Source organism: Metopolophium dirhodum, chromosome 3 (assembly GCF_019925205.1).
Source record: "Metopolophium dirhodum isolate CAU chromosome 3, ASM1992520v1, whole genome shotgun sequence".
In the NCBI taxonomy this organism is placed as follows: domain Eukaryota; kingdom Metazoa; phylum Arthropoda; class Insecta; order Hemiptera; family Aphididae; genus Metopolophium; species Metopolophium dirhodum.
The window spans coordinates 17,975,756-17,990,971 of record NC_083562.1 but is presented as its reverse complement, the minus strand read 5'-3'; the positions used below and the strand labels follow the sequence as shown (position 1 = coordinate 17,990,971).

The window sequence follows — 15,216 nt, the reverse complement described above, 5'->3', positions numbered from 1 at the left end:
AGTTTTTAGGCTTTTTTATGAGTGTGTAAACTCATATAATACATTAAAAAAAATGTTAAATTACAAAAGTTTCTTCATAGTAATTTTCGATCGTATAAAAAAATTATGATTGTTTGCTTCAATTCGTATGCATTTATGGTAAAGAACGTTTTAGAAGTTTAAAGTTGTCGTGCTTTTATTCTCTTTTAAATATATATTTTACAATTGAATCTAGTACTCTATATTCATAAGTATGTTTTAAGAACGGGTGGTAGTATTCATTGCGTAAATGGATTCGAAAAGAAAAAAAAGCCACCCGTTCAAAAGCATAAAGTGTGTTTGTTCAACGCTCATGTCATTTGTGGCGTCACTATAAAAATAACATGGATGAAACTCAAAATGTTCGTTTCCATTAAATCATATATTTATACACACTATTAATTGGTATTCTATAATTACTAATGACTGTCCTGTATCGATTTCAGTTTTATTTAAAGATTCGTTTTCACAGTTAACCGGCAACATTACCCAAATGAATATCCACTATTGACCGTGACCTGAAACTAGGTACCTATAGTGTATTCGGTAAATGATTCTCCACCGTAAACGTGCCCTTATTTTCACATCATCGTCCAGTGAACGATTTCACAACTTCCTGTAATTAAAACGATCACTATTTCGTTCCGATTACCAGTGCTACTGAGTTACATCACTTATTATTGATTTTTTTTCCAGCACAAGAATAAAAACAACCAAAACGTCGTAGTCACGATACCGAGCGACCGATAAAGTGACATAATATTGGGAAATGCGTGTGTAAAAACAAACCAAAACCGAAAACCAAAACTTTGTACAGTTAGTGTGACACGGTTCATTTCATGCGGTGGAGGTGGAATATAACCCGCATATGTTGAGGATTTATTCGTCGATCAAAATGACAGTTTACAAACGGTGTTTGTGTCAAAAGCATCATGTGCATCCGAGTCGAAATCGAATTGTCGTCATGAATACCGCGCGTCACGATGGATACAAAACGATTGGTGAGTATAATTAAAAATATTTAGATTTCGTATGTACCTATAACTATGAATTATTTCAATATGATAATGATAAATTAATTATTATCAAAATACCTACCTTTACAAATATAATAATTTTATAAAACCATGATAAACTAATGGAAAATATATATCATGTGTATATTTATCTAAAACAACGTTCTACTTATCATAATGCATTAGTATTATTGATAATCGTAAATTAAAATGTATACAGTATTTCTACGGCTTTATTTTAATAATAAAATACAATTTTTTTTATTGAATGGTAAAAAATTATAAGAAAATAGATTTATCGATCATACGTAGGTACCTATGACTTTTAATTTCAAATAATTAGGTAACTAGTTTAAATAGAAATACTTATACGGTAAATTCAAATACTATTCAAGTGAGGGTAACATTTATTATTATGATCGAATAATCGAATAAATCACTGTAGGTATTTAGTGCTAACACTTATTACCATTATAATGTACAAAGTGATCCATTTAACGTATATTACACAAACTAGTTTTCTTAGTCAATTTTTATTTTCTTATGTTTTAATATGGTTGAGCACTGTTGATCTCTGAAAGTTATCCATACCTAAAATTATAAAATACTTTACAATTGATTTTTAAATTGAAAGAATTAGTACACTTTTTTAATTAACTAGCTTCTTAGTATTTGTAAAGAAATTATAATTTGTTTTTCAACAACACGGAATAACACTTATTCTGTTGTAATCTTTGTGAGATTGTTTGTAATACTATTTAGTGTTTACTTACTTATTAGAATATCTATCATAAATATTACGTTGACATGTTTTTCAGTTGGCTTTATTCTGGTTATCGGCACTAGCGTGCGGTCGAAGATTAAACGACGAGCACACTAAACAAAATAGTTCAAACAAGAATTTACCTACAAAATCAATTGACACTCAAGACGATCTCAGTTCTCGAAGTTATGGACTTCAAGGGCCAGAAATAGATTCTCCGGATGATGAATTTAAATCTGAGGTGTCAGACGTATGGATGCCTACAAGTTCATCAAAATCAATGGCAAAACAAATTCATGAGCCTGAAATTGATGATTATGGAGAACCGGAAAAACCAGAAAAACTAAATGACAAGGAAGAAATGGATTCATTCGAAAGACTTAATGACGAAAAAATTGAAGATCCCGAAAATGGTAATGAAGATTTCGAACAAGTGAAAAAAGTAAAAGAGGTGTCAATAATGACGTTGAAACCAAAAGAACATAACAAAGTATTAGATCCAATAAGTGATCAACAAGGCCGTCCTCCTATGAGAATCATACGGCCTATGAGAGATTTGAGTATACTTGTCAGAAATCGGCACCATCCTATATTAATAGCCCGTCAAGTACCTGTCCATTGGATACCTCACAACCATCACCGTCCACATAAGCCACTACATCCACATAAACCACTACATCCACATAAGCCACTACTTCCACATAAGCCACCACATCCACACAAGCCACTGTATCCACATAAACCTCACCACCCTTCGATGCCGAAACACAAACCATGTAAGCCATGTGATCCTAAAGTTCATAAAAAACATAAGCCAAAAAAACCGAAAAAAAAACCAAAAAAAAAGCCAAAGAAAGAACACTGTCACCACCCAAAGAAACCGCATCATAAACGATTATTATATTATGCCCCTATACCTACCGCCATGAACTACTATTACGGGTCACAAATTCCGGTGAAATTGATTAAACCAAGTAATAATTATAATATGGCACAAAGCCTAGAGAACGAAGATGTAGAAATTGAGACCGAAAGACCATTTCACCAAGAAGTTGAAGATGATGTTGAAGAACATAGGTTAGCCGAAATGAGTGAACCTTTTGATGAAGAGGTTCCCGATGAAAGTAAAATAAAATCAATTGAGAACATTTAAAGGGTGAAATGTAACTTTTTATAAAAGTAAAAATTAATCAAATCATTGCAATCAAAGTTTTTATCAGAATTATAGAATTACTTACGTACATAATTATTTTATCTATGATATTTTGGTAGACACAAACCTCTTTTAACTATTCAACAAAACTTGAACTTTAATCGTCCACACAACACAATATATGGACAGAACAATTATTATATTCAATGGCATATAGATCATATTTTCATAAATCTCAAAGTGATTGGAACATTTTTCTACTGTAACTTTACAAACTTTACACTTTTACTAACATTAGATTCAGTTTGTTTTTTGTGTATCATGCATTTGGTTTGTATGGATATGAACTGTATTAGTAGATAATATTATACAAAACATAAAACTCGTTTATTCATAACTCTAAACAAGACATTTAACGTATTTTTAATTTGTATACATACATATTTTATCACGTAGGCATGATGATTTTATACAATTTATTTTGTGGATTTAGGTATAACTCTTATTGGATTACTTTACCTATTATTTTAAAGTGGCTCAAATCGTTTGTTTGGAAATGGTAGGGAGCGATTAATTGGGCTGATGTTAAAAACAAACGTTAAACATTATAAATATTATATTTCTATGTTATAGATTTTGTTTTTGTAAAATATTAAATAATATGAAATGATCACGCTGCATTAGGTTTTGTTCTGTAAGTGATGTATTTATTTTTTGTAAGTGCATATTAATAATAATAATAATACCGTGGCGTGGTTTTACATAATGTGTGTAATGTTTTTTTTTTTCCATTTCCTAGCACTTTATTATAATGATACTATTATAATAATGTGACATCATAATACGACGTTTTCATTTGTATGTTTTTTTCGGATCGACTGTGACGGCGGCCGCGGCCGCGGGTGGCTTGTTGATTTCGGTCGTGGTCGGGTAGTAAGTCCCTGGTACGTGATAGAACGGATGTGGCACCGGTGGGCTGATGGCCTGAGCACCGGAACTCGGGTAAGCGGGCGCCTGTCGGAACACCTGATTGAAGTTGTACGCGTTGTTGTAGCCGAACGGATTCTGTTGTTGGCCGTACGGGTACTGTTGCTGGTAAGCTCCGTATTGCTGGTTACTGTTGTACGGGTACTGTTGGTTACTGTTATACGGGTACTGTTGGTTACTGTTGTACGGGTACTGTTGGTTACTGTTGTACGGGTACTGCTGGAAGCCGCTGTACTGCTGATAGCCGCTGTACGGGTAGTTGTTGTACTGGTTGTAGTGTTGTTGGTGGTTGTAGCCGGTTGCGATGTGGCCGTTGTACGGATAGCCACCGATACGCTGGTGCGGCTGTTGTTGTTGATAGTATTGCTGGTTGTACGCCGAATACGCCGCCTGTTGATAATTATTGTTGTACGGCAGTTGTTGATAGTTGTTGTAATTATTGTATCCGGCCGTAGCTAAATACTTGTTAGCATCTGTAAAACAAAAATATCGCGTTTAAGACTCCAAGTTGTTTGACGTTTGTATGACGTCGACAATCGTTAAATCGTATCGATCACTATGCTTTTTAAGGGCATCTGGCACATAACTCGTTATGAATGTATAAGCATCCTAAATTATTCCAAACAGTGCACGTTCAATGTTTATAACCTAAGATTGTAAAACACTTTTTGATAATACCAATTTAAATATTTTAACCTAAACAGGTAATAAATATAGTATATAATATGAGTTTCGGGAATTTTTAAATTCGATCGTTATAAACGAGTATGGTAGAAAATCCACGAGTAGGTGAAGATTATTTGTACGTTTCAGAGTAAATAATTCAAATTTACAATTTAATGATGTTTTTGATTTCGTAGCGTATAAAATTAATTTCAGGTAAAACTGTTTTTTTTTGTTTTAGTATAAAGACAGTTTACAATTTATTATTTAACCACACGGCCTGGTCCCTCGGATGCCGTCATAGTCGATTTCTACTAGTTGGTAATGTTAATGATCATTGAACTGTCATGGTCCGATCTATTTTTTGAAACGTGTACGTGTAACACATCTCACCGCGCGTTACGCTATTACGGGCTCGAACGACAAACGACATTATTATATTAAACTGCGTACCATTCTATATCGGCGCAATCGTTAGCGTCGACGATAAAACCAATTTCCGCAATGTTATTTTATTGTATTATAAAAATTGAGTGAGAACTGAGAAGTATTATTGGATCCAATATAGTTTCACCACACGTGCAATTGTATATTCTCAGAAAAGAGTAACGTTTCTATTAGAAGAAATGAAATCACGAGAAGACTTCCGAATCGAACCGAAAAAAACCAAATAGTGTTAATAATAATTAATGTGCCTATTTAGTAAGACGGACGTCATAAAACTTCTGTAGCGGAAAATGGCTTATAAATAACCAGGAGGGGGTGGAAGGGTGCGAATTCAGTACATTAGCACTAAAATTATCATACATCCCTACTGCCAAATACTGTCCAAGCATACCTAATTACGTTTTATTCAAATATTAGGAATATTTTAAGACTTTTTTATATTAACTGTTAAAAATTTTCTTAAAGAATTTTTTTTATATTTAATTTGTACATACCTACCGATAGAAATTAACCAAGTCCCAATGGTGATGGGGTGATTTCCCCCCTCAAAACCACCACTGCCCGAACTTGTAGGTAATAACACACACTTCACACACATTACACATACATAAAAATGTACTTATGCACCTATCTGCGTATTGTATAATTATATTGTATACAATATAATTTAACAAATTTATTATTTGAAATTACGTGTCTATACTGAATATTCCTCAAATTATGTTTTTAATTAAACACATTTTTAAAAACTGTGATGAAACAAATTTTTCCTAGTTACCTATCAGTTGTATGAATTGACATACAAATATATAATATTAGAAACATAATACAAAATAAATATTATATCTACCACATAAATTATTTATTATCTAAAAAACGTATCATATTTTTGGTATTATTACTGGTTATAATACTTTTACCTTTTTAAATATCTACAATGCTGTTTTGTCGTCAAAATCACAATAAATGTGTTAAAATATAAACCATAATATTATTAGATAATAAATAATTTATGTGGTAGATATAATATTTATTTCGTATTATGTTTCTAATATTATATAGTTGTATACAATATACATTTATTAAAACCTATGTTATTTTTTTAATAAATCAAATAAAAATGTATTTAATTTTAATTGTAATTTTTACCCTCATTATGATTTCTTTGTTTCATCTCATCATTATTTGTAAATTTACACCTGCCCAAGTGCCCAAGTGTAATATACTCCTATTCCAGTTTTTTTTTTCAAACATACATACCTAACTAGATCTCAAAATTGCTCTCAAATTTTTGACACTCAAATTATTTTTTCTAAATTTTATTTTAATTTTTAGTTAAAATAAGCCAACAAATATTAATCATATTTAAAAAATATAAATAAAAAAATGTTATTGGTGGTAATATAAACATGGTCGGACACTATGTATATATGTTATGCTTGGACTCTTCGTATAGAAAAAACCGTAGTTTTAAAGTTTTAATTTATTGAAATTATTATATAAAATATATTTTTAGAGAACGAACAGCGTAGAACCTTATATTAGCCTTTGATTTCCCGTTTTCCTGAGTTCGGTTATAGCTGTATGGTAAGACACTATTGTCAGGTTAATCCTAATACGTATAGCAATATAATCCTAAATATTATAATATAATATTGTAATACCTACGTAATTATATATAATATTAAATTATAGAAATTATGAACAAAGTTTGCCATTAAGTTTGAAAGATGTGAATATATTGCTTTTTTTTGTTTTCATCAATTTATTTATATTACTATATGAAAGTGACATGTTTACCTGTGATTTGTCCATAAGGATTGTAAATGGCTTCTTTTTTACTTCTGGAGTCGTCGGCTATCACCACAGCTACCAACAACGCCAAAGCTACCTAAGATAAAAAAAAAATGAAATAGGTAAAGTATTTTAATAGTAAAAATACGTATGGATGAACGATTTTAGGAAATCGTTCATCAAAAACGACGCTCACGTAAAATGAAGAGTTCATGATGAAGATTTTGTCGTACAGTTTCGCTGATGTCCAGACCGATTGTAAACTCTAACTACTAACTTTAGTGTGACTTTCGGTCCTTTATATATAATATAGTGATTATAGTCATATGGGCGATTTCAAACGAGGTAGGGAATCGTTTAGGTATAATAATTATTATTATGGATAATTTATATCCAAGTCTAAGTGATATTACCAGTCCCGGATATTTTCAAGGTTTTTTGGCCCTCGGGGCTATCCATAAGATCTTCTCCGTACATTCAGCAAACATTGGTAGCAGTCAGTTAACATTCGTAAATAGCAAGTACAAAGAGAGCAATAACTAACTATACTTACAAATAAAATATAAAACGTGCAGTTTTGTTTAAATACTAAATTAAAAATTAAATAAATTAGAATTATATAATATCCAAGGACTTATTATTATAGTGTACGTGCTTTAATTATGTGTATCCTTTTTAATTATATTCTTGAAGTTAAATTAATTGGTGGATGCATTTGTTAAGTATTAATTAAGAAAACGCTGTTAATATCACAAACATAGGTACAGTGTTATATTTGACGTATAATCCCAATTAAATAGTTGTTTGACATTGCTTTACACATCCAACGAAATGTGTGTGCACAATTTATTTTATGCACATTCTATTTTAATAATATTATTTAAATGTAATTTACGGTAATTAATTAGGTAAACGGTTTCAATACACATTTTAAGCATATTTCAATTTCGAAATTCTATTATAATATTATATTATAATGTGTAGGTTCAAGTTATAAGATAAATTGTATTTTTATTTTCCTTGTAGAGAAGGAAGTTTTCATTAATTCTATTAACTAAATGTTACAACTATTTTACATGCTATTGTAATAAATATATAATTCAAAGACAGAGATTTCATGGTCTCTTCTGGTAGAAACTATAAAAGGCATCTGCATTTATATAATACACACAGTGTATTATTCTCCGAAAAATGTACCTAATCATAATTATCGTCTTAGGGATTGAGTAAGATAAATAGTTACTTTCTACAAACCTATTTAAAAGTCAAATACAACAAGAGCCTTCTGTTAGTAATGATCAATACTTAAAAAAAATAATCACTAATAATCAGTGACGTAATAACAGTTTTTAGATTATTGTTGGACGAGCATTTTTCAAACATTTAAGGTACAATAAACGTTTCTATTAATTTGTGCTAGCCCAACGAAATTACTCATTACTCAGAGTACATTGTATAATATGATGAATTGTAATGATTATTTGTACTTTGAAAAATAAGAAATATATAACTTGTAGGTACAATGTACATGGTATAATATCTGCCAAACATAAATAGTATTTATTTTATTTTATAAAAATATTATATTATTTTAAGATAATATTTAATGCTATTAAATTAATAGTGACATCTGGTTGATTGTTCTACACTAAATTACATTATTTAAAACGCTATTGAAAGCTATTCAACCTTATACTTCCCTTGTACCTGCACCACTATAAAAGTAATAATTTTAACATTTTTTATGCATTTTTTACTTTATGCATAAGGCTTGAATAAATTATGATAGAAAAGGTTAGTCTTGGTACTTTTAATAGTATAATTATCGCTGAAATAAATAATTGAATCACAGAAAATAAAATTATTTTTGTATTTTATTCAGTTATATTCAAAGAACTTTTATTATAAATGCAATATTATAATAACAAAGTTACATATATATATATTATATTTAAATCATTTTAAAATATATTCCCGAAGTATTAAAAATATTAATCTGGACATCTGGTCATAACTAATATAAAACTTATAATTTTTTTCCATAAGCCATGGTTCGTATTCAAAGAATCAGTTAGGTAGATCTTCCACGAACTGTTGTAAGATTTGTATGTTGAGTTTTAATTTTATAATTTCTTTTATTTATAAGTTTGTTTATTCTTCAACAAGATAATGTGCCTCACTGGGGACCACAGAATTTTTAAAGTAAAATATTTAAAATTATGTCAAGTATGCATTTATAATAATATATATGTAGTTTATTATTGTATCTTAAATATTTTCACAATGCTTACATTGAATAGATTTCACTATTAGACTACACATTAATGAAAAAATATAATAATTATGAATTGTTATTTTTTTCCTTAAAGTTGGTGATTTAAAATATACATCCTAAATTAATATAATTTATAAGAAATTCAGTTGTATGGCCAGTGGTGCAGCTGCTAGTTAATAACTAATACCATAGATTATATTATTAAATACGTAAATTCTTTTTAATGAATTATTTGAATTACGTTTAATATAGTAGACTATATATATTGTTCTTTAATAAAAATATAATATTAAAATCAATTTTTTTAATTTGGATGGTTTTAGATTTATAATACCTACATATACCTATTTAGTTATATTAATTATACTTTTGGATGAATATTTATTCATGCAATTCTAGTTATTTATCTGGATGTTAATAATTTTATTGAAGAATTGTTATCATATTATACATTTTTAAATTGCTTAATGCAACTTCTTTAAACACAGCTCAAATTATTTAAAATGTATTCTTATAACAAAACTATAGACTAAACAACTACGCATGTGCTATAAAGTTTTTGAAATTTACAAAAAGTTTTTAATAGGTACATTTATTAAATCCAATGTTTGTGTAGAAAATTAATTTTATAATAAATATAGTTTTGAATAATATTAAAAATATTTAAATTTATTTAAACAAATTGGAGTTTGAATTGAATAAAATCAAACCTTTAAAAGTCGTCTGTTTATTTTGCTAACTCAACAGTTTAATTACTCGGACTTTTTAAAAAAAAAATATATTTACACGTGTACACATTGTGTACGTATAAAATACTACAGTATATAAATCAGTATATAATTGATTTTGCAAAGCATTATTTATTTTTCATTTATTGACTATTTGATTGCAATTAGTAATTACATATTATCTCAGTTTGTTGCAGGTAGAGCATACTATCAATAGTGTAATTTATGCTCACAAAAATGTCCATATAATATTTGTGTCTGTCTGTCTAATACATTTGAATTAAATGTATATGACGTTATATCGTTGTATAATACTTTTAATATAGAATTACATTTGACTATATTATTTTAATAGAATACTTTCGCCCTGTCTAATTTATAATATCAGCTGTGTCCTATATTTCCCTAACCAAATTAACAGAGAAAATATCGATCCCTCGATCCGTTGAACGTAATACACGGAACACATTTATCTACAACAATTAATAAATTTATAGATATAAAATATATTCTAACATAATTTCATTATTTTCCTTTGTTATGCAAGTTTAAAGTTAATATGTGTAGATATTACAAACAGTATTAAACCTTCACTGCTATATACATAAATTTATGACAACAGATAATTTCTAATTCAATTAAAAAAGCATTTATATTTTATTATGGATCTAATAGAGTTTATTCAACAAAAGTTAATTGAACTAACTTCCAAAACATTATATTTACATTTTCAAGACTTTATAATTGATTTTTAAAATGTTTTAAATATATTTGTGAATAAATTGAAAGTATTTCAGTTGAACTATAGTATTAGGTTTTTGGTTTTAAAATATTTAAGTACTTAAAACTCATCACTATCTGATACTTTATTCTACCTATAATGTTCTTAATTTAAATTATTATAATACTCTAAGTATAATTGACATTTAATAGGTCAATTTTAAGGTAACTTAAATCTTAATACTTAACCCAAAATGCTGGACACCTTAAAAGAAAATACTATTCAAACCGTTATAATTTATAAAATTAACCTACATGTTTTGTTTTTTTCAAAATCAATAATTATTCAATTTGTTTTAGTCAGTTTAAAGTTATCAAACTACGGTTCTAATATTTGAAAAGTTTCTGAAGAAAATTGATACTTATTAAAACGTGAGTCATAACTTATCCTGGTACCATAATTTAAAATCTAATTCTATTTTTTTTTGTAACTGAGTTTTCAAAATTTTAAACAATAATTTCAGAATTTATAACTTATCGTTTTTTTGATAACTCAATTTTTAAATGTAAGTGTCAGGATGACATGATTTTTCAAGTTAATGGGTGCCAGGTATATCGACGCTGCTATAGTGGTATAGCAAACTCGTTTAAAATTGTATTTTCAGGGTGAACTGGCGGGTTACAGATTCTAAAATAAAAAGTGTTACAAATCAGATACGAACCATTGAAATTGGTTCATAAGCAACATTATGATTTAAAGTTGCCACTTTGCCAGGACGACTCCCATGCTATTATAGCCGTTTACTAGATAAACTATTAACATTTATGAATTAGACTTAGGTATAACTTATATTATAATATTATTATTACCTATATAATCAAATTTAAAGAAATAATATTTTTATTTTTTTCATATAATCTTTTTGTATTTTCCTTATGGCTCCTTTATTCATAATAAAACGTGTACCTACTATTTAAATAATGTAATAATATTTACAAATATATTTTATCCAGACTAAAAATTCTTGGAAGTCACAGCCTTTTCTCTCAATATAAATAAACATGAACTTAACGACGGACCAATATTTGTCAAATCTCTTTGGCGTTTCTCTACCTGCCTCTCTGTCATGTAATATTTGTTGAACTTCTATCTCCTGACCGTCATGAACTTATAATATAAATATATAATACATTAATATATATTATATATATATTATATTATACTATATCTTATAAGCGACTTGATTAAAATAGCTGAATTGTATCGACTGTCAAACCTATACACAACATGCACACACACATTTACACACTTATAAATAGTTAAACACAATTTGTAAGTTTCATACATTATGAATAATGATTTATGACTTGGTAATAAATGCTGTACACCTACATTTTGATTATTCTAATGTAATTATTGATGTATAGTATAAAATAACTAATTAAAGCATAGGTAAGTGAGTGTTTCCACAAAATATACGAGAAAAAGTTTTGTCGGTAATTATTGGTTAACGTAATATAGTATAAATAAACTATACGACTTTTATATTGAACAAATAGGTTGGATAAATGATAATGCCTGATTATTTTAATGTCGATTGAGTAGGTATGGGCAATTTTTTCCGTATAAATATTCAAATACTACACTGTTGGCTTATACAGGGTGTACATCGATTCGTTTTTGATATTGTTCCATTATTGTTTGTGCTATTAAATTGTTTACTTTATATACTGTTACTTATAAGTTGTATACAAGTGTCATTAGCTTTTTGGATACGACGCGCACAGCGCTATATACAGTATAAATGTATAATATAGGTTAGGTACCTATAACTAATATACCCGCCGCTGTGGATGTGGTGGAAATCACCAAAGGCTTGTGAAAATAAATATTAACTTAAAAACTATGCATCATATCAATATATTATTATACCAGAATAATTATAATAATATTGTTAAGGTTTTGTTTAATATAATGTTATGTATTATTGTCATTTGTTTTCTTCGAAATGTGTCGTAAGTATGTTACCATGTTATATTTAATCGAATTACTGCGCGAAAACATGATTTTAGTTTTAAAATATAATAATATGTGGAACAATGAGTAAGTGTGGTGTAAGAAGAGAGACCTCTGAAATGTCCAAATTATCGTACAAGAAATTACTAGTACACTATATTTCTGTCTATCATTTATCATTTATCAATATGCAATGACTGAAATCAAAATGGAAAACTATTCATAAAATATGTAGTTATTTAATATATATATATACATTATATCTACATGCTTACAATACGTTGGTATCTACATGAAGTATCATAAAAAACCAATATAAAGACACAGATAATATTCATAACTTTAAATCTGTTACCTAATAGGCCAATTCAATGCTAAGGCTAAATCTGACAATATAAGGTTGGTCCTGCTGAACGGACATTTGCTATGTTGTACGAGGGTCTGAGAGAAATAGCAAATAATTAGTGCGTTGACTTCCTCTTAAAGCTAATATCTGAGATTAAAAAATATTCACGCATTAAAAAATTACTAAAAGAAAAGTCGGAGGTTCAACTTTTTGTTTACTTAATAATTATAATTATAAAAATTCTTAAGTCACAAAATGTGAATAATATTTCTAAAACTTAATTACCTCATTAAACACCTAAAGAATAATTATTATCTATTATAATTTTCAGCTATTAAATTTAAAAAAACACTGTAAATAAAAATATAAGCTCAACGTTTCAAATGTTGTTGATTTGTTTTTATGCTTAGTCGTTTGTTAAAATTATAATAGTTTAGAATATTTTCACGTGTAGTGGTAAGAAAAAAGAGTACCAAATAAAACAAATAAAACCAAACAAATTTTTAACAGTTAATATACTGTAAAGTATAAACATAAGATTAAACTGTTGATTAAACTTTTGTGTAATATTGTATAGTATTGTAATAATTTCCTGGAAAATATTTATTGAAATAGGGGAAAAAATTATTGTAATAGGTAATACAGAGTTTTTTTATAGGAATAAAATACTTTTGAAAAGTATTCGAAATAAGTATCCAGGTCAGTATTTTGGTTGGCAAAGAGAACATAATCGGTTATAATCCAACTAGGTATACTATTTGTCAAAAACTCACGAAGGTCTCAAAAACACTAAGTAACATTAAGTACTCCCGCCCACCCACCCGTTCCTTTCAAAACTTAAGCAATTATAGCTATTATTTTTTATTAAACAATTTAAATTTTAAACCCATGTTACTAGGTATTATTAGTATGATGCACGTTGTAAATATTAAAATAATTATTAGAGTCTTACTCATAAGTCGTATGACATTTTTTAGTAGCTGTGCCAAATTCTTTACTTATTGTCTTAGCATTACTTCCATCCGGCTCCACATAGTTTATTTTAATAAAGATAAAATGTACATCTCATTGATCTCTCTCGGGGCCTAACTGTAGTACAGGAAAACCTTTTCTGAGTGAGCCACTCTGGAAAATGCTTTACTATTAATATTTACTAGCTGTGCTACCACGTAGTTTAGATACCTACTGTATTCCAAGTCTTCCGTTGGACTAAAATGTATTTTATTACTGTATGGAAATAGTACCCACATTCAGCTCATTAAACACTTAAGTGTCTTAAATGATATTTACATTATATACCATAATATTATGAAAATGACTACCTATTATAATAATACCTATGTGATTCGGAATTGTAATCAAAATAAATAAGAACTCATTTTATGAATTATATAAGTAAAATTATTAGGTATAATCCTTATAAATTATATTTAATTATTATTATTCAATTTACAATTTAAAAATATTTTTTTCGTATGTTGTATAATATATTATAGATATATTTGTGTAACTATATCGTAATATTTTATGTATTTCCAAATAAAAATAAGAAAATATTAATATTAAAATACTAAAGAAACATAATAACTGATTTATATAATACAATAATAATTATTTGATTTGTGGTGGGTGTATTATATAATATTAATTATTACGATATTGTTCTATTATATTATTCACTATTACGGTTATTTAGTATAGATTCGTTTAAATATAATAATAATAAAATAAAATGATTAATTTAGTGTTGCATGATATTAATAAGTAGTAATTTGATGTGCTTCAAACAGTAATAGTTATTAAACTATGAATGTTTTCAACGATACACGATATGTTAAACCGATAAAAATGAATGGAAATTATTGTTAAATACAACGGATGGATCGAATGGAAATAGAATATATCTAACAACTCGGTTCAGGGTCAGTTACCCGGTTATTTGTATACGGTTAAAATGATGCACGATGATGTACCACCGCAACAGTGTAATTAACGCTAACTGTAGTACCTACCTACATATAAGTGCGAAACAGACGAGGGAGGAACGTGAGTTACTGTACTGGAATAATGATTTACACAATATTCCGCAGCAAATGTTCACATTGATTGACATGACATTTTGAAACATAATATCACGTCATGAACCGTGCACTCAAGGAAGCCCACTATTATATAACTTGGTGGTTAAATTGATTTTTAGACGTTTCGTATAACTATTTTTTTGCATAAGTTGTCTTAAAATACAGAAAATATAATAATAATATAATATTAAATTATAGCTGCTACTCG

At 28.0% G+C, this 15,216-nt stretch overlaps 2 protein-coding genes across 2 annotated transcripts; one reads left to right on the top strand and one right to left on the bottom strand.

Annotated features, from left to right (window-relative positions):
- Positions 1-822: 822 nt before the first annotated feature.
- LOC132941829 (neurofilament medium polypeptide-like) lies at positions 823-3,406 on the top strand. Its single transcript, XM_061010025.1, has 2 exons — positions 823-1,019; positions 1,853-3,406. The coding sequence occupies exons 1-2, from the start codon at positions 1,002-1,004 to the stop codon at positions 2,948-2,950; spliced, it is 1,116 nt and encodes a 371-aa protein (XP_060866008.1). The 5' UTR covers positions 823-1,001; the 3' UTR covers positions 2,951-3,406.
- Positions 3,407-3,727: 321 nt separating this feature from the next.
- LOC132941830 (uncharacterized) lies at positions 3,728-7,187 on the bottom strand. The gene is made up of 3 exons (XM_061010026.1): positions 7,038-7,187; positions 6,848-6,938; positions 3,728-4,410 (listed from the first exon to the last, which is right to left on the bottom strand). Exons 1-3 carry the CDS (start codon positions 7,053-7,055, stop codon positions 3,803-3,805), a joined length of 717 nt encoding a protein of 238 aa, XP_060866009.1. The 5' UTR covers positions 7,056-7,187; the 3' UTR covers positions 3,728-3,802.
- Between the last annotated feature and the right edge of the window lie 8,029 nt (positions 7,188-15,216).

Bases quoted from the DNA above. Each gene is read 5' to 3' on its own strand.
- LOC132941830 (XM_061010026.1), bottom strand. The intron at 4,411-6,847 runs GTAAACATGTCA...TTTGTTTTACAG, and splicing joins TCCTTATGGACAAATCACAG to ATGCTAACAAGTATTTAGCT.